Consider the following 23,322-nt stretch of genomic DNA (forward strand, 5'->3'; position numbering starts at 1 on the left):
ATGTACTATCAGTGATTAGTCCTTATCGGTCATTATCACTTTGCACTGATAAGATGCTAAGTCAAACTGACCACTGTAGACTCTTTACAGTAGTCAGTCTGATTACTGAAACCGATTACTGTGACTCTTATAGATGTCAGTTTAAATATGAAAACACCACAAGGCTGTACATTAAACAATCTTTTAATGCCCACAGAATGAACTTCAGTGTAACATCTGATCAATATTACATTTTGTAAAGCAAGGCATGACCCTATACAGACACTTATAAGACAAATCTTAATGATGTATGTCAGTTGATGCTACTGAAGTGCCAGAATTAATGAATAAAAAAATGATTAACTTGTGCACATGTATAAAAAAACAAAACAACAACAATAACAACTGTCTATACCCAGTATCAAAACCTTCCTTAAACTAAAACACATTCATAATTGCAGCAGTCTATTTGATAAGAACCCACTGGAATATTAAAATGACCTTTATATGCAACGGGAGTCATACATCATAGATTTAAATATTCACATATTTATGAAACAAAGGGTTCCAAAAACCTTAATGGCACAATGAGAGTATATTCATTGAGAAATGATATAAAAGATTTTTGGAGAAAACACTTCCAGTCTAGATGAACATGCTCAAGTCATTCATGGAGAACTGGAGGGAATGAAGTGCTTTTGTTCACAACGGAAATTGTAATGATCCCAGTGGGCTTTATTTTTAGATGTTCCTAAACAACGGCTTTGTGTATCCTAATAAAGATCTTCATATTCACACACACAAAGAAAGGTTCTAAAGGCTGAGGATGGAGATTTATGACACATTATTTTGATTCACAATATCTCTAACACAAATTTGTCTTTTTAAACAAAATGCTAAATATTATTACTCTATACAAATATGTATATTACCCGTGCACATAAGATCTTACATTTGTAAAGCAAACTGTGCCACTTTTGGCAATCTCTTATTCATGTGGCCAGAGTTATGGATCATGTAAGACTATGTAAACCACCAGTGTTATTTTGAAATTATATTTCCAGCATCTCATAGTCAGTCTCTAATTCTTTCCCTTTCAAAACAGCTGTTTTATAGCTGCATTGTCTATTGCACTTTGTGACAAATGACTAAAAATAAAAAATGGCACATCAGCAGTCCCTTTTCTTTGAGAATGTGTAAACCACAGCACCCAATTTGCAATATCTAGGGAAATGACATAATAACCAGCTAATCAGTTCAAAGTGTTTACATTGAACAAGCAATAGTAAGGACGAGTGCGGCATAGTGTTTGAGGAAGAAAACTACAATGACATACTAATAAGAGCATCAGATCTATTGGCCATAGAGTAGGATCCATTGGAGACCAGTGAAATATGTTAATGTGAATAAAGTTTAGCAGTGGAATCATAAGGAAAGAGTACGGTCAGAGGGAGGAGTGTAGATACATGTGCGTAGGACTCATTTCATTCTGTTGATGTCCTACGGTGTCTGCAGCGGGCTGTCCTCTGTCTCCAGCTGGGCCAGCTGTCTCCGCAGACTGTTCACTTTGTTCTGCAGCTCCTTGTTGTACTCTATAATATGGACCATCTCCTGATAGGCCTCATCCAAACACTTTGTGGAGCGATTCCAGCGAAGGAATATCCCTATAGAGAAAACAAGACCAGAGTAAATCTGTCACAATGTGCCTGAAATGTGATTATATATTCTTGGGTCGCTGATCGATTAACTTTTCTGGCATTTAAAAAAAAAGTTAGGTCAGTTTGATGTTGCATGAGAGATTTAAAGGGGTAATTCCCCACTGACTATAAAACCGGGTTGCCTACGCGCTGGATAGGCATGTTGCTGTCCAAGGAAACTCCCAACAGTCTACTCCTATTAGAATGGAAAAATCTGAAATACCTCCGTGTTTGTAGAAATGTAGACATTTCAAACTTTTAGGGCAAACGGAGGGGAAAAACTGACAGGAACTGCCATTCCGTCAGTTAAATTAAGGAACGGGGAGTGCAACCGTTCCTTAGAAACGGAGGAGTGCAACCGTCCATAGAAAGCTGCGTTATTTGCCGTCAGATTCTGTTCCCCCCATGTTTCTTACACAATGAGTTTCTAATATTTATCAAACTGCTGCCATAGTGTTCCATTTTTCCCATAATGGTGTTTATGTTAATTTCTCGACCCAGGTAAAGAATAAACATTTATTTACAGTATCTCACAAAAGTGAGTACACCCCTCACATTTCAGCAAACATTTTAGCATATCTTCTCAAGGGACAATACTATAGAAATGAAACTTGGATATATTTTAGAGTAGTCATTGTGCTGCTTGTATAGCATTATATATTAACTGTCCTCTCAAAATAACTATACATACAGCCATTATTGTCAAAATAGCTGGCAACAAAAGTGAGTTCACCCTAAGTGAACATGTCAAAACTGTGTCCAAAGTGTGAATATTTTGTGTGAGCACCAGTGTTATCTAGCACTGCCTTAATCCTCCTAGGCATGTAATTCACCAGAGCTGCACAGGTTGTTGCTGGGACCCTCTTCCACACATAATGTTATAGACACATGGCGCCTCTCCACCTTCCGCTTGAGGACGCCCCACAGGTGCTCAATAGGGTTCAGGTCTGGAGACATACTTGGCCACTCCATCACCTTCAGCTTCTTCAACAAGGGAGTTGTCATCTTGGTGGTGTGTTTGGGGTCGTTATCATGCCGTTCGGCCCAGTTTCTTAAGGGAGGGCATCATGTTCTGCTTCAAAATGTTACAGTACATATTGGAATCCATGTTTCCTCAATGAAGTGCAGCTCCCCAGTACCAGCAGCCCTCATATAGCCCCAGACCATGATGCTACCACCACCATGCTTGACTGTAGGCAAGACACAATTTTCTCGGTACTCCTTACCAGGGTGTCGCCACACATTCTGGACACCATCTGAGCCAAACAAGTTTATTTTAGTCTCATCAGGCCACAGGACATGGTTCCAGTAATTTATGCTCTTGGACAGGTTGCTTTCAGCACACTGTTTGCGGGCTTTCTTGTGAGCCAGCTTCAGAAGAGGCTTCCTTCTGGGACGACGGCCAAGCAAACGGTCTTGTTGCAGTGTGTGGCGTATGGTCTGAGCCCTGACAAGCTGACCTTCCGCTTCTGCAACATCTAAAGCAATGCTGGCAGCACTTATGCGTCTGTTTATGAAGCCAGCTTCTGCACCTGACGCACAGCACGAGGACTCAACTTCTTTGATTGACCCTTGCGAGGCCTGTTCCGAGTGGAACCCGTCTTGGAAAACCTCGGTATGACCAAGGGGGTAATCCACCAGCCGGAAACGGAAGTCTCCCCGGGGCCGCCATTGGCTAACAAGCCTTCACCTGCTGTTAGCATTCCATTGACTCCCATTCATTTTTGCGTCACTTTGACAGCAAATAACTTTACATCTGAGGCGTTTAAAGACTCCATTTGTCCATTATTAATTTCTAAAGAAACACGACAATGTATAAAAGGCTCCATTACCTTGTATCTTACGTTATGGCCCCGTAGAAGCAGTTTTTGTAAAAATAGACTAACGATTGCATCATAACACGCGACTCTCTGTCGCACAGTAGAGAAATTACCGTATAGACAGGAGGAGAAGCTCGCTCGCAATCGGGGGGATGTGGAGGAATAAAGTCAAGGGAGAGGCCCATAGAGAGTTGTAAAGTTGCTCCTGCTGCTAGCTCATGAACAGCTAATACTCACGCTCTCCGGCTCTGCAAGATTCGGAAGGGAATGATTCTAGAAGACGTACAACTGTCAGACAGGTTGCTCATGTCACATCTACATCGTCAAGCTCAGTTTGAGCCTGCACAGTGCGCTTGGCAATCAGGAAGTGAGTGCTTCTAATTGACTTCACTTTCGTTGTCTATGGGTTGAAGTCTATGGGGTCGCTGTGTCCATTTCTTTTACTGTCTATGGGTATGACCCTGGCCTGTACTGTAACTCAGTTTCAGGGTGTTACCAATCTTCATATAGTCTAGGTCAACTTTGTGGAGAGCAACAATTCTAATTCTCAAATCCTTAGAGAGTTCTTTGCCATGAGGTGCCATGTTGAACATCCAGTGGTTCAGTATGAGAGAATTTTACTCAAAGCTCAAATTTAACTGCTCTAATACAAGATACACACATTTGTATGGTCCTGTCAAGCAGACAAAAACATGAAAATGATGAATAGGACATGTGGCTTTGCATGTTAAATGACGTACAGCTATTATCACTTAGGGTGTATTCACTTTTGTTGCCAGCTATTTTGACAATAATGGCTGTATGTTGAGTTATTTTCAGAGGACAGTAAATATATACTGCTATACAAGCAGCACATTGACTACTCTAAAATATATCCAAGTTTCATTTCTATAGTATTGTCCCTTGAGAAGATATACTAAAATGTTTGCTGAAATGTGAGGGGTGTACTCACTTTCGTGAGATACTGTACATATAATAACGACATTGTAACAACACAGTGAGGTTACACTTTGAATATAATGCCTTGGAAGAAATGCCACAAGCTGAAAAAACATGTAAACTGGTCACATTCAGTTTCCATGACAGGCATTAAACATAATCAATTGCACCAAGTGTCTCTTGTGATATACATATGTTTACACATGCATATGTAATTAAGCTACAGTGGGATTTTTGTGTAGTTGAGCTACAGTCTTAATCTGTCTTCATCTGCATAATCAAATATTTTAAGGATTAAATAAACATTGCACAATACACAAGAGCATAATGCAGATGCCAATTGTAGATTAACATACATGCACATGCTGGACGAAGACAAGCTACAATCACATTTTATAGGTCTGTTAGTCTGAATAAAAATTAGAACAATTTCAGTCAGACTAAAGCATTTATATGACATATTATATAATTAAATAAAATGTATTATAGTTTAAATTCATATTAAATGCAATTAGCCAAATTTTAGAGTGCTTTTTTGACCCACCTAAGAAGGACTTATAGAAAAACTGTATTTATAATGTATACTTTAATGTCAATTTTATTAATACTTGTATGTCATGTATTACATGCCATGTATTATAATATATTAAAATAAGGGGCTGTTGAATGCTTGAAACTGATTGGTTGACGAACATTCTAAGGTGTGCAATTATTTTCAGGGAAACGCACGGCTAAAGTAGTTCCAGGCAGGTCTTGACCGCATTACAGTTCTGTATAACTTCACCAAATGATTTCAGTTATTTGAAAGGTCTTTACAGACTACAAAACCAAAACACACAACGACACTGACCAAGCAAATAAATACAGTAAACAATAGGACAAAAATGATACATTATTTCCATGTTTTTGCCACAAAATTACATCTTATGTACGGACAGCACATACTCTCTTTCTCTCGCTCTCTCTTCCTCTCAAACGCACACATACAGTATGGACACACAGAACTTAAAAGCTACATGACATTTCTTACTAGCGATGTAATAACAGCGCTGTTCTTGGAGCAGATAAACTTACAGTTTCGCTATTAGTAGACGCTGCTGCCGAACACTGTTGAGAGATGCACAGACTCTGGTAATTCACACACGCTTCATCTCTCTCTCTAATTACTGTATTAGTCTGTTAGTGCTATCAGTGGCTGAAGCCTCCGTTACTAGCTCTAAAATGACGTTTTGGAATTAGCAACGGAGGGATGAGATGTGTAAGAATTAGTCCTACACTAACGTTTTAAGGACAAAAACCTGACAAATGTTTTGGAATACATCATCTGAACAATGACTTGAGGTGTGGTAACTAGTATAAGTGGAATAATTGATTCCTGGCAGTTGAATTATTAGAAAGTAATGCACACCGAGGTGTAACTCCGCTTCACGTCGTGGCCGCATTACCACCTCGGGTGTGCATTATTTTCTAATTATTTAATGGCCCATCTTCATCTTCATCTTTTACTTTGCAACTTCAACATTACAAATGTGTAATTACAATTTAGTAAACTTAAAATATATTAACTTTAAATGTCTTATCATATAACACTGCAGTTAAAATGATACTAAAATACTTTATGTGTGCTTTAGTATGTTATCAAAATAAGTGTACATGGGATACAAATAAGCACACTTTTTAAATGAACTTTTAGCAAAGCCATGCCATACCTCAAGGTTTTACATAAGGAAACATACAGAATGACCGGAATCTTTGTCGACACCCCCATGTTTCTGAGCACACGTACAGCTGACAGTCTTTAATGATGTCAGGAGCGGAGAAAACTGGTCAATACCCACCCAACTGTGAAATTAACATTAGATTAGTTGTTTCTCAAAGGACCTTGAAGCTTAAATTCTTTGGGCACACTGTCCTCCCATACTTTCAATTATTGCTCAATGCAAAGGCTTTTCAGATCCCATATCTTAATATCGCCTACCTTTAAAATAAATAGTTTAAACTAGATCTTTTGGTTCATTTCATAGTTTAGATGACTATTATTCTGAAACATGGAAAATACTATTAATAAAGAACGAGTCGGTGTGTCTAAACGTTTGACTGGTAGTGTATATGAAAGGTCTAAACATATCTGTGAGTTGTTTGAGAACTGCTCATGTGACTGAAAGTGAACCCGCATGGCACTAAACTCCGTGTCTGCTTCGCTGACTTTCCTGAAAGAGTTCCTTTCACTGCACCTTTAAAATAGAGCCACGATGGGTTCCAGAGGTGAGGACTAAAAAAAATGACAGGCACAGAGGTCATCGGGGTTGAATCATTGTCACACTTGTGAATACCACGTGACGTAATATGCATCCGCTGAAAGGTTTAAAACAAGCATTACTGAAGTTGAAGTTGCTTCTTTAAAGGGTTAGTTCACCCAAAAATGAAAATTATGTCATTGATGACTCATCCCCATGTCGTTCCAAGCCCGTAAGACCTCCGTTCATCTTTGGGAACACAGTTTAAGATATTTTAGATTTAGTCCGAGAGCTTTCTGTCCCTCCATTGAAAATGTATGTACGGTATACTGTCCTTGTCCAGAGAGGAAATAAAGACATCATCAAAGTAGTCCATGTGACATCAGTGGGTTAGTTACAATTATTTGAAGCATCGAAAATACATTTTGGTCCAAAAATAACAAAAACTACAACTTTATTCAGCATTGTATTCTCTTCCGGTTCTGTTGTCAAGCCGCGTTCAGTGCCGCTGCTGACGTAAGACGCTGCTGACGTGTAATCTGGTGCGCCCGAGCTTCGTTCAAAGTCTGAGGGAGAGGCACGCTGGAAACAAAACAATCTTTGCAAACATGTCTAAGGATTTCGACACAGAGGAAGACTTGCATTTTTTTGCCCAGCCATTTTTATTTGAACCCGAATACACGGACACACCAGATACACGTCACTGTCAGCAGCGTCTTACGTCATCACCGTCACTGCAGACTCGTGAACGCGGATTGACAACAGAACCGGAAGACAATACAATGCTGAATAAAGTCGTAGTTTTTGTTATTTTTGGACCAAAATGTATTTTTGATGCTTCAAAACATTCTAACTAACCCACTGATGTCACATGGACTACTTTGATGATGTCTTTATTTCCTTTCTGGACAAGGACAGTATACCGTGTATACATTTTCAATGGAGGGACAGAAAACTCTCGGACTAAATCTAAAATATCTTAAACTGTGTTCCGAAGATGAACGGAGGTCTTACGGGCTTGGAACGACATGAGGGTGAGTCATTAATGACATAATTTTCCTTTTTGGGTGAACTAACCCTTAAACCCTCTGGGGACCAAGGTGTTTTTGGGGCCCTTGGGATGTTTTGACATGCACTGACATTTGTGCTTTTTTCAGTTATTTATAAACATGTTAATGGCAAAGGTGTAATTACACTCTATTTAGCACAAACAGGGCTACCATAATATGTGAGCAACATGTATGTACATGTTTGTATTTTTAAGAGAATAATGTTTAAGCTTGGTTATTGAAAAAAATAAAAATGAAAGTTGCTGAAATAAGACCACAAAACACAAACTAAATATGTGTCCACAAGACTTTTGACTAATGGATGTTGTCGCTTCGAGTTCTGGCTTCAAAATGATGTGAAAATCATCCTGTCTAATTATTCACATAACACAATAGATTCTTTTAAATTGTGAAAAACATTTTTTTGTTATCCAAGGCAATATGCGAATGGGCGTGAACGGCCCAACCCCATTGTGAATAATTAGGTGGTTGAGAAGACAAAAACAACCCCATTGGGCCGTTATACCCCATAACCCCATAATTAGGTGGTTGAGAAGACAAAGACGACCCGCATATTAATGAGCCTTTCATTCAGGTGTGTCACACAAGAAAGAATGCAAGGACAATATACACACACACACACACACACACACACATACATATACATATACATATACATATACATATACATATACATATATATATATATAAAATCAAAATATAAATGAAAGTCAAAAGCACATTTTTAGTCATACCTGGAAACAAATCCTGTTCAAATAGGTTATATGGGCCATTCTACAGAATTGGTTCAAAGTTAGAGTTGGAAACATCTTGAAAAGAAAATTGTCTTTTTCCATAACTGTCTTAGTAGGCCAATACATTTTATCATACATATTTCAAAGTTAAGGATTCATTATTTTGATATAGATTGCATTGGAACAAACACTAGCCTATAACATCTTAGTTGATTAGTTTATTGACAAAACATACTATATATTTAACATATGAGCAGAAACTGCTAACAAAAGCTTATTTGGTGTCTATTTTAGAGTTAAAACTTTATAATCTATTCAAAACTAGTCACACACACACACACACACACACACAGAAACATGATTCAAATTTAAACAGTAGGCTATTTTTGCGTTTACAGACACTAACGTTATTATATATCGCGATTAGAACAAAGCACAAGAATAAAACACTTACAGTTCAGCTCGCTCCTCGAAGTGAAAATAAACCAGCACTTGTTCTGAGGTAGGTAAATGTCCCAGGATTATTCCTCACAGCCGCGCAAGACGACAGTACATTAATCTGACTAAATATAGTGTGTTTACCGAGTTGATATGTGGGCGTTTACACGTCTCAATGTGTTGCTTCAGATTATTAGCGTTTGAATAGCGCGCGCTCTCCGTGGGCGTGTCACATTAGCAGAATAATGAGATGCGAGAACGATAATGAGAACGGCTGACACCTCTCTCTTTTTATATAGATTACATAAACGGAGAATATTTATTTTAGTTTTAAATGAGATAATTTAAAAGTACAAACTTAAATGATCATAAACATATATTGCTCATGTCTGGGTGAATAGTATTAGCTGAGTTTTGTTTAAGTTTAAGAGACGTGCTCCAGAAAAAAAGTTCAAGGACACGGAGAAGCAGAACGCACACCCTGTTTATTTTCTTTATATTTTACAAAAGCACAATATTTTATTTCGATTGTAGAAAAATCTACCAAAACGCACGGGTGCGTTTTTGGTCCCCAGAGGGTTAATGCTTAAAAATATCTTAAACATGACCAGCGGGTGAGTTTTCCTGAAAGTAATTAAAATTTCAACAGATGTAAATGGATCATTAAATTCAAAATAAAATTAACTGAGAAATGTACCACATTTCATCTTTGTCTAATCGGTCAAGAAAACCACCATTTTTGCCTTAACACACAACTTTTTTTTTGCAGCAGACAACAGGACGTGTTCTTTACAATTTAAAGTAATTAATTTAAATACAATTATATTAAAATATAAATAATTTAAATAATAACTTGCTTATTTACATAACATTTGTACCATTTTATATAATTGTATTTTAAACATTTTTTTTTTAAATAACAGTTTATAGTTTAAAATAACAAATAGCCTAAAGAGGATATATGGCTTTCATTTTCAATACACCAGGAAAATTATAACAATACAGATGGAAAGTTTGCGAAACATGGTTTTGAAGTGTCACTAGTTCACAAGATATCAATAGGTTCATCTACATCATGGAAGAATGGTGACATACTGTTACGGTCATTTCAAAACACGCAAGGATCTCACAATCCACACGTTGCACAGCACACAAGTGGTAAGGCAGAAATATAGCTAAAGCACCAAACAACACGTGACTGCCACCTACAGGTTAACTGGGTAAACACATGGTGTCATGATATAATATTTTGTGGCACTCACCCTCCCACAGCAGCAAGCTCTGAGGTGCCACAGACGGCCAGATGACCAGGTTATTGGGCTCGTACAGCGGGTTGAGAAATCGCTCCAGCTCCTGAGGACGGTTCACCCATGACCACAGAGACACGGTTTTCTGAGACAGCTGCAGCTTCACCCTGAAACATTACACAGAAAGTACTAAGTTTACATTTACACCCAAACTTTACAGTAAAGTTTATGTTATGAGGAGCCAGACACATCCGGCCATTGCCATCCGTTATCTCAAATAAGCAAACAAAAAGCCTTTCACCAATTCTACTCTTCAAGCTTAACCCTAACATTCATAAACATTTTGAGCTACAGAATCTTACATAACAAATAGTCAGTACTCGTCTATCACAAGCAACACTCTTTAATAATAAAGAACCTTTCAGTGAAAAGCCCTTTTTCTTTGTGTTTTCTTTCACTTTACAAATCTAAACAATCTGTATTTTCACTAAAGAATCTTTTGTGGAATAAAAGGTTATATATCTTTGCGGAACTAAACCCAAACCGAACCAAAATGAAACCTGTCCTCTGGAGTCTAAAGGCCAGATTTATGTCATCACACACATTACACACTGTTCATTGTCAGTAAATGACTGTACCAAATCTGGACATTTTGAAATGTGATACACATTTTAGCAATAAGTGAAAAAAACATTGCACAACACATTTACAAAAACATCCTGCTCAGAATAAGAAACAAACACAAAAGGGTCACGGCCAGCTACAAGCTGACGTAGGAGTGTTGACAGAAGAGGTCATGACCTCTGCTCCTGAACGTCTCTTTCCATACGGATAGAATTACAACCTGCCAACCTAAATGTGTAACACAGATTGTACTTGGAAACGTCAAGTGCAAAATATTCTGAATGCCAACCCTAGCAGTTCTCCTCTGAATCCACACTTTGGAGATGGGTAACTTCAGAATAATAAAATGAGTTTGGCGTTTAGGACAGGGCCTGTGTTGGCTAGTTAGAAATTAGGGGTGATGTATCTGGGATTGTAATTTACAAGATGGTTATATGTGATGTAATAGAGGAAATGATGAGATGTATGTGAGAATCTGTAAATGGAGGGGAGCACTAACCTTTCGGCCACTCTGTTTCCAAGGAAAGTGCCAAACTGTGAGGCATAGGTGTGCTCAAAGAGCATGATCAGGAAATTCTCATTGAACTGGAAGGAGCAGGGGAACTGGCGCAGGATCTGCCACACACAGTCCAGGAAGAGCAGGAACACGGGCGCTTCACTTCGAGGCTTCCCGTTTGAGAATGCAGACTGCGCACAGCGCTGCTGGAATGGGTGACCGGCCTGGAGGTAAAGGATTTCATACATCACAGATGTATAATCATTTTTTATCAAATAAAACCACAAAATTCCGCACCCTAGTTCCCTTGTTAATCAGTATATCATCGAATTCAGCAGTAGCAAAGGTGTTGATTCTCTACACACTGATATGCCACTATATAATAAGACGTTGCATACAGTAATATTATGAAATACATACTTGTTCTACAATTTTTTATTAAGAAAAACATAAATGTACATGTGTAAGACTGGAAAAACTGGAAGAACTGGTTAAGGAATGACCACTCCTCGAGAAGACAAAGGACCTTGCTGGAAATTACCATTTGAACATTTGAGAGAAAAAAAAAGTCTCACCTAACCTACATTTCTTCCCCTCATCCCCCACTCGTTCTATCACCAAAACTCACACAAGAATATATATGGTTTAATGTGAATGATTATCATCGAGTATTGTACATGTTTAGTATCATTTTAAATGTCTCTCTCAGGGTGACCCGTACAAGTGTCTCATTTTCAAATAAGTAAAACAAAAGGTAATAAGGTTTTTAAGAGTTCAGAGATAACACGCACACAAAGGAGGGTGGGATGGTTGAACCCTCCTGCTCTGAAAAGGTGTAACCTCTGAATGCAAATTCCCATTGTTAGCACATGTTTCCATGTGAAAGAAGTTTCTGTCTATGTAATGAAATGTAGCAAGGGGTTCGGGGCCTTTCTGTATCTCAGATCAGCCCGTGAATGCTGAGAGCTGCAGGGACTTCATGTATTTCCTAATGTTGGGTTAGTATCTCTTCTCTTTATTCCAGAGCATTTGATGTTATTGTTTTAAATATATTTGAACTGATTATGAAATTGGCATGATACATTTACCTGACATAATAAATTGTTACATTTGATTATTCTAATTGACTTTGACATTATTTTCATTCAAGAGTTTGAAAACAATAGTCAAACATTCGCTCACATTTGATGATGCACGGATATCAAAAAAAAAAAATCATTTATGGAGTCAGATGAAATAACGAGAACATACATATGAGAAATTTATTTGATTTAATCAAAATGACTTTGCCACGCGGAAAGACAGTAACACACAGAGACCTTCCCGGGTGATCGGATGCCTCCATTGGGCTGATCGAGCCGGGCCTTACACATGCATATTAGCATTTAGACATTAAACAAATATAATACAAAGAAAAATGCTGACCATACAACATCGTTCAAAAGTTTGGGGACAGTAAGATTTTTTAGTCTCTTATATTCACCAAAGCTGCAATTATTTCATTAAAATACAAAAAAAAAAATACAGTAAAATCAGTAATATTGTGAAATAATACTATTACAATTAAAAAAAACAGTTTTCTATATTTTATTTTAATTTTAAAATGTAATTTAATCCTGTGATGGCGAGTTTTCAGCATCATTCCTCCAGTCTTCAGTGTCACATGATCCTTCAGAAATCATTCTAATATGATGATTTGCGGCTCAAGAAATATTTCTTATTATTCTTATTATCATTATATCAATGTTTAAAACAGTTTTGCTGCAATTTTTGTGGAAACCATGAAACCTTTTTAAGATTCCTTGAACAGAAAGTTCAAAAGAACATCATTTATTTAAAAATATCAATCTTTTGTCACATTATTATTGCATTTACTGTTCAATTTTGATCAATTTAGTCCATCCTTGCTGAAAAAAAAAAAACCTTACGGACCCCAAATTTTACACAATAAAATCCATAAATTAAAAAGTAAAATTAAAAAGCTCTTTTTAAACATCTAAGAACTAAAATTATTTTGTCTCACACACACACACTACAAAGGCTACTTTTATGGAAAGAAACTAAATAAGCAACATAAGTTCTTTCAGCTTGATATTTATTTCCTGTATAATATTTTGTAGAACTTTTTATTTGAATGCCAAAAAATATATTGTAAGCCTGTCTATTGGTCCAAAGACAGTTTCCAATAATACGGGGAAGGTCTCAGCGTGTTGTTGTCTTTCATTTTACGCAACACAACAAGATTAAATGGAACACAAATGTATTTTCTCGTTATTTCATCTGACTCCATAAATGAAAATGAAAAAAAGGTTTTAATGACATCTGTGTATCATCAAAAGTTAAGAAATATTTGATTCATCTTTTTAACTCTTAATTACGTTTTACCCGCTCAGATTAGGAAACTATACCACTTTGAGGTCCGTGCGTCTTTCGCAGGTCTCCGACACAATCTCGCCAGTTTCCGGTCATCAAATATCTGAGATATGCCGTATTCACACGTACACAATCAAAAGATACTTTAACAACCCCCTTGGAATGCCTCCTCGTGAATTTAATTCAATCGTTTTACTTCAATAGGAATTCTGGCCACCATTAAAAGACGTCAGTCGATCAGCTTTACTTCTGTATTCGAGACACACCCGAATCCAAGCTGATCAAACAGCATTTGCCGTTACTTAGACGGAAATAACTTGTCTCTGCACCCAAGCACGCTTGAATATTAGCCGTCGCTAATCTGACGCAAAACTTGTGGAAGTATACGAATCCGATAATCTATTTGGGAAAAATAATCTTAGAGTCAGTCAGAATAAAATCAAACGTTTACAATTTATTGACCAGGTAATGAAGCAATAATTCAAAATCCAATTCATGAAATCATATCATAACAACAATTCAGAAATCGAGGAATTTGGAGAAGTTATTATCTGGCAACGGAAATTACACACAGCGGTTGTGTGGGCAGTCAACCTACAGACTCCTCGAACTTTTCTGCTCCTTTTCCTTATAAACCCAGATATTCAATATTCTTTACCAAATGGTCTTGTCTGTCCTTATAATTAGATTTCGGTCCCCTATAGAAGGGTTCACAGCTTGAAGGGGTTCTTGTTTTACATACAGGAGGTGGTTTGAATGGAGGATCTGGGGGACACATTACTTTTCTCATACTTTATAACTTATTTTTAGCCTTTCATTATAGTTGGGAGAATGAGACCATTTTACCTGGCGCACTGAGACACTTAAAATGAGACCAAACATGTATAGTTACTTTTTGTACACACATAATATTGCATGGGTTTTCAGTGAGTTCTGGGTGAGGGGGAGCAGGGGGATGTGATGAGACTGTAAGAGTAAGGTGTGAACTGCACTGTGCTATGTCTCGGATGTTGCTGTTACATATTTAAGTGGGAGCTCAAATGTTAATTCTAAGGAGAGCCTTTTGCTCTCTCGAGGGGGATGCTCAGACGAACTGGCACCTGGCTTACAATATATTTTAAAGACTGAATATAAATGTACACTTGTGCTCATTCTCTGATGCCCTACGACAATATTTCTAGTGTGTAAATATAGTGTATAGCCAGTAATCCACAATTTTTTCAGTGGAGAGAGCTAGAATGATTTTGACAGTGGGACAGCCTCAGAAATGGCCGACCCCTGGGGAACTAGGGAGCAGATTGAAACAAATCAGGCACATCTGAATGAAAGAGTTTTCCTGGTAACCTCCCTCACCTGTAACCACTCTCGCTCGATCAGCGCCTCAAAGCCACGGATGGTTCTGCATGCCGGATCGAGGATGATCTGGGCGAGAGACGTCACCTGCAGTGTTGAATCAGTGCCCTCCGTGCCATGAACCAGAACTGACGCCCCTTCCCTGCAAAACACCACAAATAACGCACATTACACATTATGAAAATGACATTTTAGCTGTGATTTTTGGGATGTTAAGCACTTCCACCGATCCCAGTTTGAAATTGCACTCAGTTTGAGATTATTTAGCACACACATAGTGCTACAAACCTGATAATGAACTGCATGCCAAAAAAAGCATTTAAAACAGCAGTACTGGTGGTATAAACATAATGATCATTACAGCATGACAACAGCAGTAATTAACACCACAACAAGCTTTGCAACAAATGTGGTGAGAAACAGGGCGGCAGCAGCTTTTGTAATTAACTTAGAACAGAGCTAAAACAGTAATTAACACAGCTGCACAGTATGGCATAAGCAGATCAGTCTGTGGTGTAATGGGTCTGTGACAGGAACAGACAGACGTATCAACAGATGTACCTGTCAATGCACTGTGCAGCCAGGCAGGCCGTGGTGAGGATTTCCTTAACATGACTCTGCCAGTTGGAGGCTTCAAGTTTACTGAGCCAGCGGTCCATGCTGTGAGACTGATCATTGCATGCCTCCACCAGCTTTATCAGACTCTCCTGCAGAACATTAGACCTGTGGGAGAACAGCTGTCAGATTATAGTCCCAGTTACAGAACTCATTTGTGCAGCTGTGTATGCCTGCTCGCAAACGATATGCTTCAGCTCTGAATTGGCATTTTAGCTGCAGCTTCAGGCATATGCCTAAAAGATTTGAACTAACAAGTCCCCTGATCAATGTACAGTCTATGATGGTCCAAAGTTTGTTCATTGACTGTCTGCTTGATCACATAATTGAGAAGTACTTTGGCAAAGTCTAATCTGACTGGCTGACTTATGTAACTTTATCAGTACCTGGAAACCAGGCTGAGCGCTTATGAAATGGTCACTGGATTTCACCCTCTCCCTCTCCCTCTCCCTCTCCCTGATACTTCGTCAACTCTGCACAAAAAACTACTACTACTGCAGGCGTGCAGGTCACATTGGTTCTATTGACGGAAATGACAGGGAGAGGGAGAGGGAGAGGACTTTTCACGAGTGAAGATATTACAGCGCCGAGTCAAAGTGCTCCCAATAAGTGCTATTCTGCCGTACATTATAGTTATCCATTTTACCCGCTTATAAAAAGCGACACATTTTATTTAGTGTCACCATACTTGGTCGTGTAACTACTCGTGTAACTATATTTAAATAGAGAAAACGTGGATGTGTTTGGTCGCTTCTAACTTCATCTCTGTTTGGCCCATATACAATGAATGGGGCTAAGCTAACTGCTCTCAAAGTTCTCCGCCCGACAGAGCGATTCAGTGCACGCACTGAGACGAGAGAGGTATGTATCAACTCGTCTTAGATAAGAGAATAACATAGTTTAATATGAAAAAACAGTGGAGTATCCCTTTAAAGCATATTAAAAACACCACATTGACACATAAACAACATTAAAAACTTGATTTTTACCACAGGGGGTCTTTTAGCAAATCTCAAAATAAATATAAATTTTTCATACTGTACATTATAATGTTGTGATGTCTAAATTTACTTCTAACATTTTAAACTGTTACTTTTTATTTTTTTACATTTATTTGGATAAAATAGTATTGCATTTTAATATTGGTCATAACATGAAAATGATTATCAGCCAGAATATTAATATTATGCATCTCTATTCTCTACTATGCAGTTTGGATGGGTCTGCGGGAATAATTGGATACACACCTCTCAATGGCTTTATGGATCCTCCTCCACTGCGGGTAGTTGGCTTCCTGTTCAAATCCTCCTCCGCGAGCTTTAGCCTGCTGCGCTACCGCTATAGTCCGTGTGTCGATGATGTAACCACGCTTCCCTGCGCAAAGCGTGGCATTGATCAGTTTCTCGTCTTCTTTGCAGCGGCGCCCATTGGTTCCTGTTAGGGGCTGGGCTGATCGCATCATCACCTGTGGACAGTGAGATCAGGGTCTGTATTAAATAGATCAATATTTGGAGAAAACATTTTCAAAGTGCATTTCTAACCATGCCGTTTTTCTTGTGGTAGTAACTGAGCATAGGGAAACGGCCACCGTGGCGGAAGGAAGCAGCTTTGCAGAGACTTTCATCATCGATGTCTTTGGGCACGGTCAGTAGGGACGGGTACGAGGGGCACACGCTGAAGTCTTTATTGACCTCACTCAGTCTCCATTCATCTGTCTGAGAGAGGACCACAGAGCTCAGGGTCACCTTTACAATTTAGACAGTTCCTTTTTAAATCAAAATAACAAATCAAAAACAGAAAACCTAATTCTAACATTCTAATTGTAAACTAATAGGGGTTTAGAATAAGCTGACATACACTACTGTACCCTTCAAAAGTTTAAACTCAGTAAGATTTGTTTTTTGAAAGAAATTAATACTTTTACTCAGCAAGAATACATTTAATTGATCAAAAGTGAAACCTTTATAATGTTACAATGATTTCTATTTCAAATAAAGTTCTTTTGAACGTTCTATTCATAAAAGAATCCTTAAAACAATTTCAAAGTTTCCACTAAACTAAGTGAGAGGTTTTACAGGTATTTGCATGCAAAATATGCAATCCACCGTTTTTACACTAAATTTCTTGGTTGGGAACTCTATGTCCACATGTACAGTAATGTTCACATTCAAAAGCATTCCAGTAAAAAGCAAATCAGTTTTTTTTCACCTCTCATTGCATCTCTCACTGCTCCTGCACCTCTCACTGCTCCTGCACCTCTCACTGCATCTGCATCTCTCACTGCACCTCTCACTGCATCTGTCACTGCTCCTGCACCTCTCACTGCATCTGTCACTGCTCCTGCACCTCTCACTGCATCTGCATCTCTCACTGCTCCTGCATCTCTCACGGCTCCTGCACCTCTCACTGCATCTGTCACTGCTCCTGCACCTCTCACTGCATCTCTCACTGCTCCTGCACCTCTCACTGCATCGCTCACTGCATCTGCATCTCTCACTGCTCCTGCATCTCTCACTGCTCCTGCATCTCTCACGGCTCCTGCACCTCTCACTGCATCTGTCACTGCTCCTGCACCTCTCACTGCATCTGTCACTGCTCCTGCACCTCTGACTGCATCTGTCACTGCTCCTGCACCTCTCACTGCATCTGTCACTGCTCCTGCACCTCTCACTGCATCTGTCACTGCTCCTGCACCTCTGACTGCATCTGTCACTGCTCCTGCACCTCTCACTGCATCTGTCACTGCTCCTGCACCTCTCACTGCATCTGTCACTGCTCCTGCACCTCTCACTGCATCTGCATCTCTCACTGCTCCTGCATCTCTCACGGCTCCTGCACCTCTCACTGCATCTGTCACTGCTCCTGCACCTCTCACTGCATCTCTCACTGCTCCTGCACCTCTCACTGCATCTGTCACTGCTCCTGCACCTCTCACTGCATCTCTAACTGCTCCTGCACCTCTCACTGCATCGCTCACTGCATCTGCATCTCTCACTGCTCCTGCATCTCTCACTGCTCCTGCATCTCTCACGGCTCCTGCACCTCTCACTGCATCTGTCACTGCTCCTGCACCTCTCACTGCATCTGTCACTGCTCCTGCACCTCTCACTGCATCTCTCACTGCTCCTGCACCTCTCACTGCATCTCTCACTGCTCCTGCACCTCTCACTGCATCTGTCACTGCTCCTGCACCTCTGACTGCATCTGTCACTGCTCCTGCACCTCTCACTGCATCTGTCACTGCTCCTGCACCTCTGACTGCATCTGTCACTGCTCCTGCACCTCTCACTGCATCTGTCACTGCTCCTGCACCTCTCACTGCATCTGTCACTGCTCCTGCACCTCTCACTGCATCTCTCACTGCTCCTGCACCTCTCACTGCATCTCTCACTGCTCCTGCACCTCTCACTGCATCTGTCACTGCTCCTGCACCTCTGACTGCATCTGTCACTGCTCCTGCACCTCTCACTGCATCTGTCACTGCTCCTGCACCTCTCACTGCATCTCTCACTGCTCCTGCATCTCTCACTGCATCTGCATCTCTCACTGCATCTGCATCTCTCACTGCTCCTACACCTCTTACTGCATCTCTCACTGCTCCTGCATCTCTCACGGCTCCTGCACCTCTCACTGGATCTCTCACTGCACCTCTCACTGCTCCTGCACCTCTCACTGCATCTCTCACTGCTCCTGCACCTCTCACTGCATCTCTCACTGCCCCTGCTCCTCTCACTGCTCCTGCATCTCTCACCGCATCTCTCACTGCTCCTGCACCTCTCACTGCATCTCTCACTGGTCCTGCATCTCTCACTGCACCTGCATCTCTCACTACTCCTACACCTCTCACTGCATTTCTCACTGCACCTCTCACTGCTTCTACACCTCTCACTGCATCTCTCACTGCTCCTGCATCTCTCACTACTCCTACACCTCTCACTGCATTTCTCACTACACCTCTCACTGCTCCTACACCTCTCACTGCATCTCTCACTGCTCCTGCATCTCTCACTGGATCTCTCACTCCACCTCTCACTGCTCCTACACCTCTCACTGCATCTCTCACTGCACCTCTCACTGCTCCTACACCTCTCACTGCATCTCTCACTGCATCTCTCACTGCTCCTGCACCTCTCACTGCATCTCTCAATGCTCCTGCACCTCTCACTGCACCTCTAACTGCATCTCTCACTGCTCCTGCACCTCTCACTACTCCTACACCTCTCACTGCACCTCTCACCGCTCCTGCACGTCTCACTGCATCTCTCACTGCTCCTGCACCTCTCACTGCATCTCTCACTACTCCTACACCTCTCACTGCATCTCTCACTGCTCCTACACCTCTCACTGCACCTCTCACCGCTCCTGCATCTCTCACTGCATCTCTCACTACTCCTACACCTCTCACTGCATCTCTAACTGGATCTCTCACTCCACCTCTCACTGCATCTCTCACTGCTCCTACACCTCTCACTGCATCTCTCACTGCTCCTACACCTCTCACTGCATCTCTCACTGCTCCTACACCTCTCACTGCATCTCTCACTGCTCCTGCACCTCTCACTGCATCTCTCACTGCTCCTGCACCTCTCACTGCTCACTGTATCTCTCACTGCTCCTGCACCTCTCACTGGATCTCTCACTGCACCTCTCACTGCATCTCTCACTGCTCCTACATCTCTCACTGCATCTCTCACTGCACCTTTCACTGCATCTCTCACTGCTCCTGCATCTCTCACTGCATCTCTCACTGCTCCTACACCTCTCACTGCTCAGGCACCTCTCACTGCATCTGCATCGCTCACTGCTCCTGCATCTCTCACTGCATCTGCATCTCTCACTGCTCCTGCATCGCTCACTGCTCCTGCACCTCTCACTGCATCGCTCACTGCTCCTGCATCTCTCACTGCATCTGCATCGCTCACTGCTCCTGCATCTCTCACTGCATCTGCATCGCTCACTGCTCCTGCATCTCTCACTGCATCTGCATCGCTCACTGCTCCTGCATCTCTCACTGCATCTGCATTGCTCACTGCTCCTGCATCTCTCACTGCATCTGCATCGCTCACTGCTCCTGCATCTCTCACTGCATCTGCATCGCTCCGTGCTCCTGCATCTCATACTGCATCTGCATCGCTCACTGCTCCTGCATCTCTCACTGCATCTCTCACTGCTCCTGCACCTCACTGCATCTCTCACTGCTCCTGCATCTCTCACTGCATCTCTCACTGCTCCTGCATCTCTCACTGCATCTGCATCGCTCACTGCATCTGCATCGCTCACTGCTCCTGCATCTCTCACTGCATCTGCATTGCTCACTGCTCCTGCACCTCTCACTGCATCTCTCACTGCTCCTGCATCTCTCACTGCATCTGCATCGCTCACTGCATCTGCATCGCTCACTGCTCCTGCATCTCTCACTGCATCTGCATTGCTCACTGCTCCTGCACCTCTCACTGCACCTCTAACTATTAGAAATTAATGTTTTAATTTAAAATTATGATTTCATCGTATAATTTAATGATATGGCCACAAAAGACCGATGCTGTGCTAATTGTGTTTAGAGTTTTGAAAATGTGACAACTGGTTGGACAAACGCTTGTTAGTGACTGAAAAAACTGTAATATTCAACAATATTATTGATTTGACTGCACTGACACTATTTGATGCGAACTGAACTGAGCTGGACGACGACATCAATGTTTTTCTCTGTAGATGAAAATTAACTAATTTATTAATTGATGATCTTTAAAATGGATCTGAATCAACACTGAACTGACTACAGATGAACAATGACACAATTTTCTTTTAGAGCTGCTGTAGAGCCGAAATAAGCTGTTTGCATTATAGAATCATTTTCCTGTTATCATTGTGTAGCTGCTTTGAAACAATCTGTATTGTATTTCATATATAAATAAAGGTGACTTGATAAATGCAGCAATAAGAGTCTTCTTTCAAAAAACATAAAAAAAACCTTACCGACCCCAAACTTTTTAACGGTAGTGTATGAAATACTAGCTGTATTTATTTTAAAATTGGATCTCAGAACATGTAATCATGAGTATTTGTTCCCTGGCTTCCCATAGAGAACAATCTGAAGAAAAAAAACGAACAATGATACACTGAGAAAATGTATCACAATTTTTTTTCTGATGACCTCAGTGTCAAGGCTTCCAGGGATAAAACAATACCATAGACTCCAGATCTTTGAAAGCCTCCTCTGGTATGAACAACTGCCATCCATCCTCAATGACCTCAAACAGAGGACGGTAGAAGAAGGGATACATCAGGGACACAGAGTCCAGTGTGGACAGAGCCTGAAAGATGAACCATCATAACCTGAACACTAACAGCATAAACTGATGAGTAGAAATTAGTAGATCCTCAGGTTATTATTTATCTATTATTATTCTGCTTTATGCATATCTATTGCTTACATTACTGTTGTCTTTTCTTAGTCTTCATGAATGTGTTACGGGTGTTCCCTGAAGGAACTGTGTTTCGTTTTTTTTTTTTATTGCCATGCAATGTGCTAAAAATGACAATAAAGTTGACTTTGACTTTATGAGTGAATACTAATGCAGTCTTACCTCAATTGAGCTGGCAATATTAAGACACTCCTCCATGCCAGGTATGTCCAGCTGAATCACCCGCAGGTCTTTACACTTTACAATAATAGTTCCCAAGGATCCAACAAACCTACACACATTAGGTTAGTAAGATTTTTTAAATGTTTTTAGTCTCTTATGCTCACCGTGGCTGCATTTATTTGATTAAAAATAGTGTAAAAACAGTAATATTGTGAAATAGTATTACATGAGTTTCTGTCTCCTGTTGAACTAAAAAGAAGATATTTTTGAAGAATGCTGGTAACCACACAGTTGACTTCCATAGTAGGAAAAAAAATACTATGGAATTAAGGAAGTAAATGGCTACCATCAACTGTCTGGTTATCAACATTCTTTAAAAGATCTTCTTTTGTGTGCAACGGAAGAAAGAAACTCATACAGGTTTGGAACAACATGAGGGTGAGTAAATGATGACATAATTTTAATTTTTGGGTGAACTATCCCTTTCAGATAACCTTTTGGTATGTCAGTGATACCTTTTCTCAATAGAGTCAATGTTGGTATGAAGCAGCCAGAGCTCCTCAGTGTTATCCTGGCGAGAGGACAAAATGAGGTGATGTCCCGTCAGACACAGAGTTCCCTCCACAGTGGGCATGAAGGGTCGGTGGAGGACCACCCCATCCGCACGAGGGGTTTTGATCAGCTCAGCAAACTCCATGATATTTTGAGAGGCACAAGAAACCTGGGAGAGTCAATGGGACATGAAACAGTGATGAATACTAATGCATTCTAAATACATTCATTACGAAATACATACATTTTTTTAGGTTTTTTGTTGTTGTGTGATTAGCATAAATTTAGTTCGTTATATGTATATAACATTAATCTTTTTTTAATTTAGCTAAGAAATGTCTGCACTGTTGATAAGAGTTTTGTTGTTATTTATGTCTTGTAGAGGTGGATTTTTTATCTACAGCAGGCTGCAAAACAAGACAAGCAAAAAGACAGCAGTAAGAAAAATACCACATTTAACTTGAAGCATAAATCAGACATATATGTTTCTTTATAAACAATTATTGTAACATATACAATGTATCTGTGCACATTTCTCTCGGCTCGCTGTGTCATCAGTCT

General features: G+C 40.2%; 1 protein-coding gene and 1 long non-coding RNA gene across 4 annotated transcripts in view; both read right to left on the reverse strand.

Annotated features, from left to right (window-relative positions):
• The window catches only part of LOC130097588 (uncharacterized), a 151,954-nt gene that overhangs the window by 20,594 nt on the left and 108,038 nt on the right, over positions 1-23,322 (reverse strand). The gene's annotated exons all lie outside the window — the stretch shown is intronic.
• Positions 694-23,322, reverse strand: part of mtmr9 (myotubularin related protein 9) — a 44,781-nt gene continuing 22,152 nt past the window's right edge. For all 3 annotated transcript variants that reach the window (XM_056264493.1, XM_056264491.1, XM_056264492.1), the window contains exons 2-11: positions 22,725-22,930; positions 22,210-22,318; positions 21,811-21,936; positions 17,164-17,337; positions 16,870-17,087; positions 15,569-15,730; positions 15,008-15,149; positions 11,285-11,505; positions 10,177-10,328; positions 694-1,643 (exon numbers count right to left, since the gene is read on the reverse strand). In XM_056264493.1, the coding sequence (XP_056120468.1) occupies positions 1,480-1,643; positions 10,177-10,328; positions 11,285-11,505; positions 15,008-15,149; positions 15,569-15,730; positions 16,870-17,087; positions 17,164-17,337; positions 21,811-21,936; positions 22,210-22,318; positions 22,725-22,906 (1,650 nt within the window). In that variant the 5' untranslated portion in view covers positions 22,907-22,930 and the 3' untranslated portion in view covers positions 694-1,479. The remainder of the gene's footprint in view (positions 1,644-10,176; positions 10,329-11,284; positions 11,506-15,007; positions 15,150-15,568; positions 15,731-16,869; positions 17,088-17,163; positions 17,338-21,810; positions 21,937-22,209; positions 22,319-22,724; positions 22,931-23,322) is intronic.

The sequence above is a fragment of the Rhinichthys klamathensis genome, unplaced genomic scaffold, assembly GCF_029890125.1.
Source record: "Rhinichthys klamathensis goyatoka isolate OS25496 unplaced genomic scaffold, OSU_Roscu_1.1 h1tg000221l_1, whole genome shotgun sequence".
NCBI classification, from domain to species: domain Eukaryota; kingdom Metazoa; phylum Chordata; class Actinopteri; order Cypriniformes; family Leuciscidae; genus Rhinichthys; species Rhinichthys klamathensis.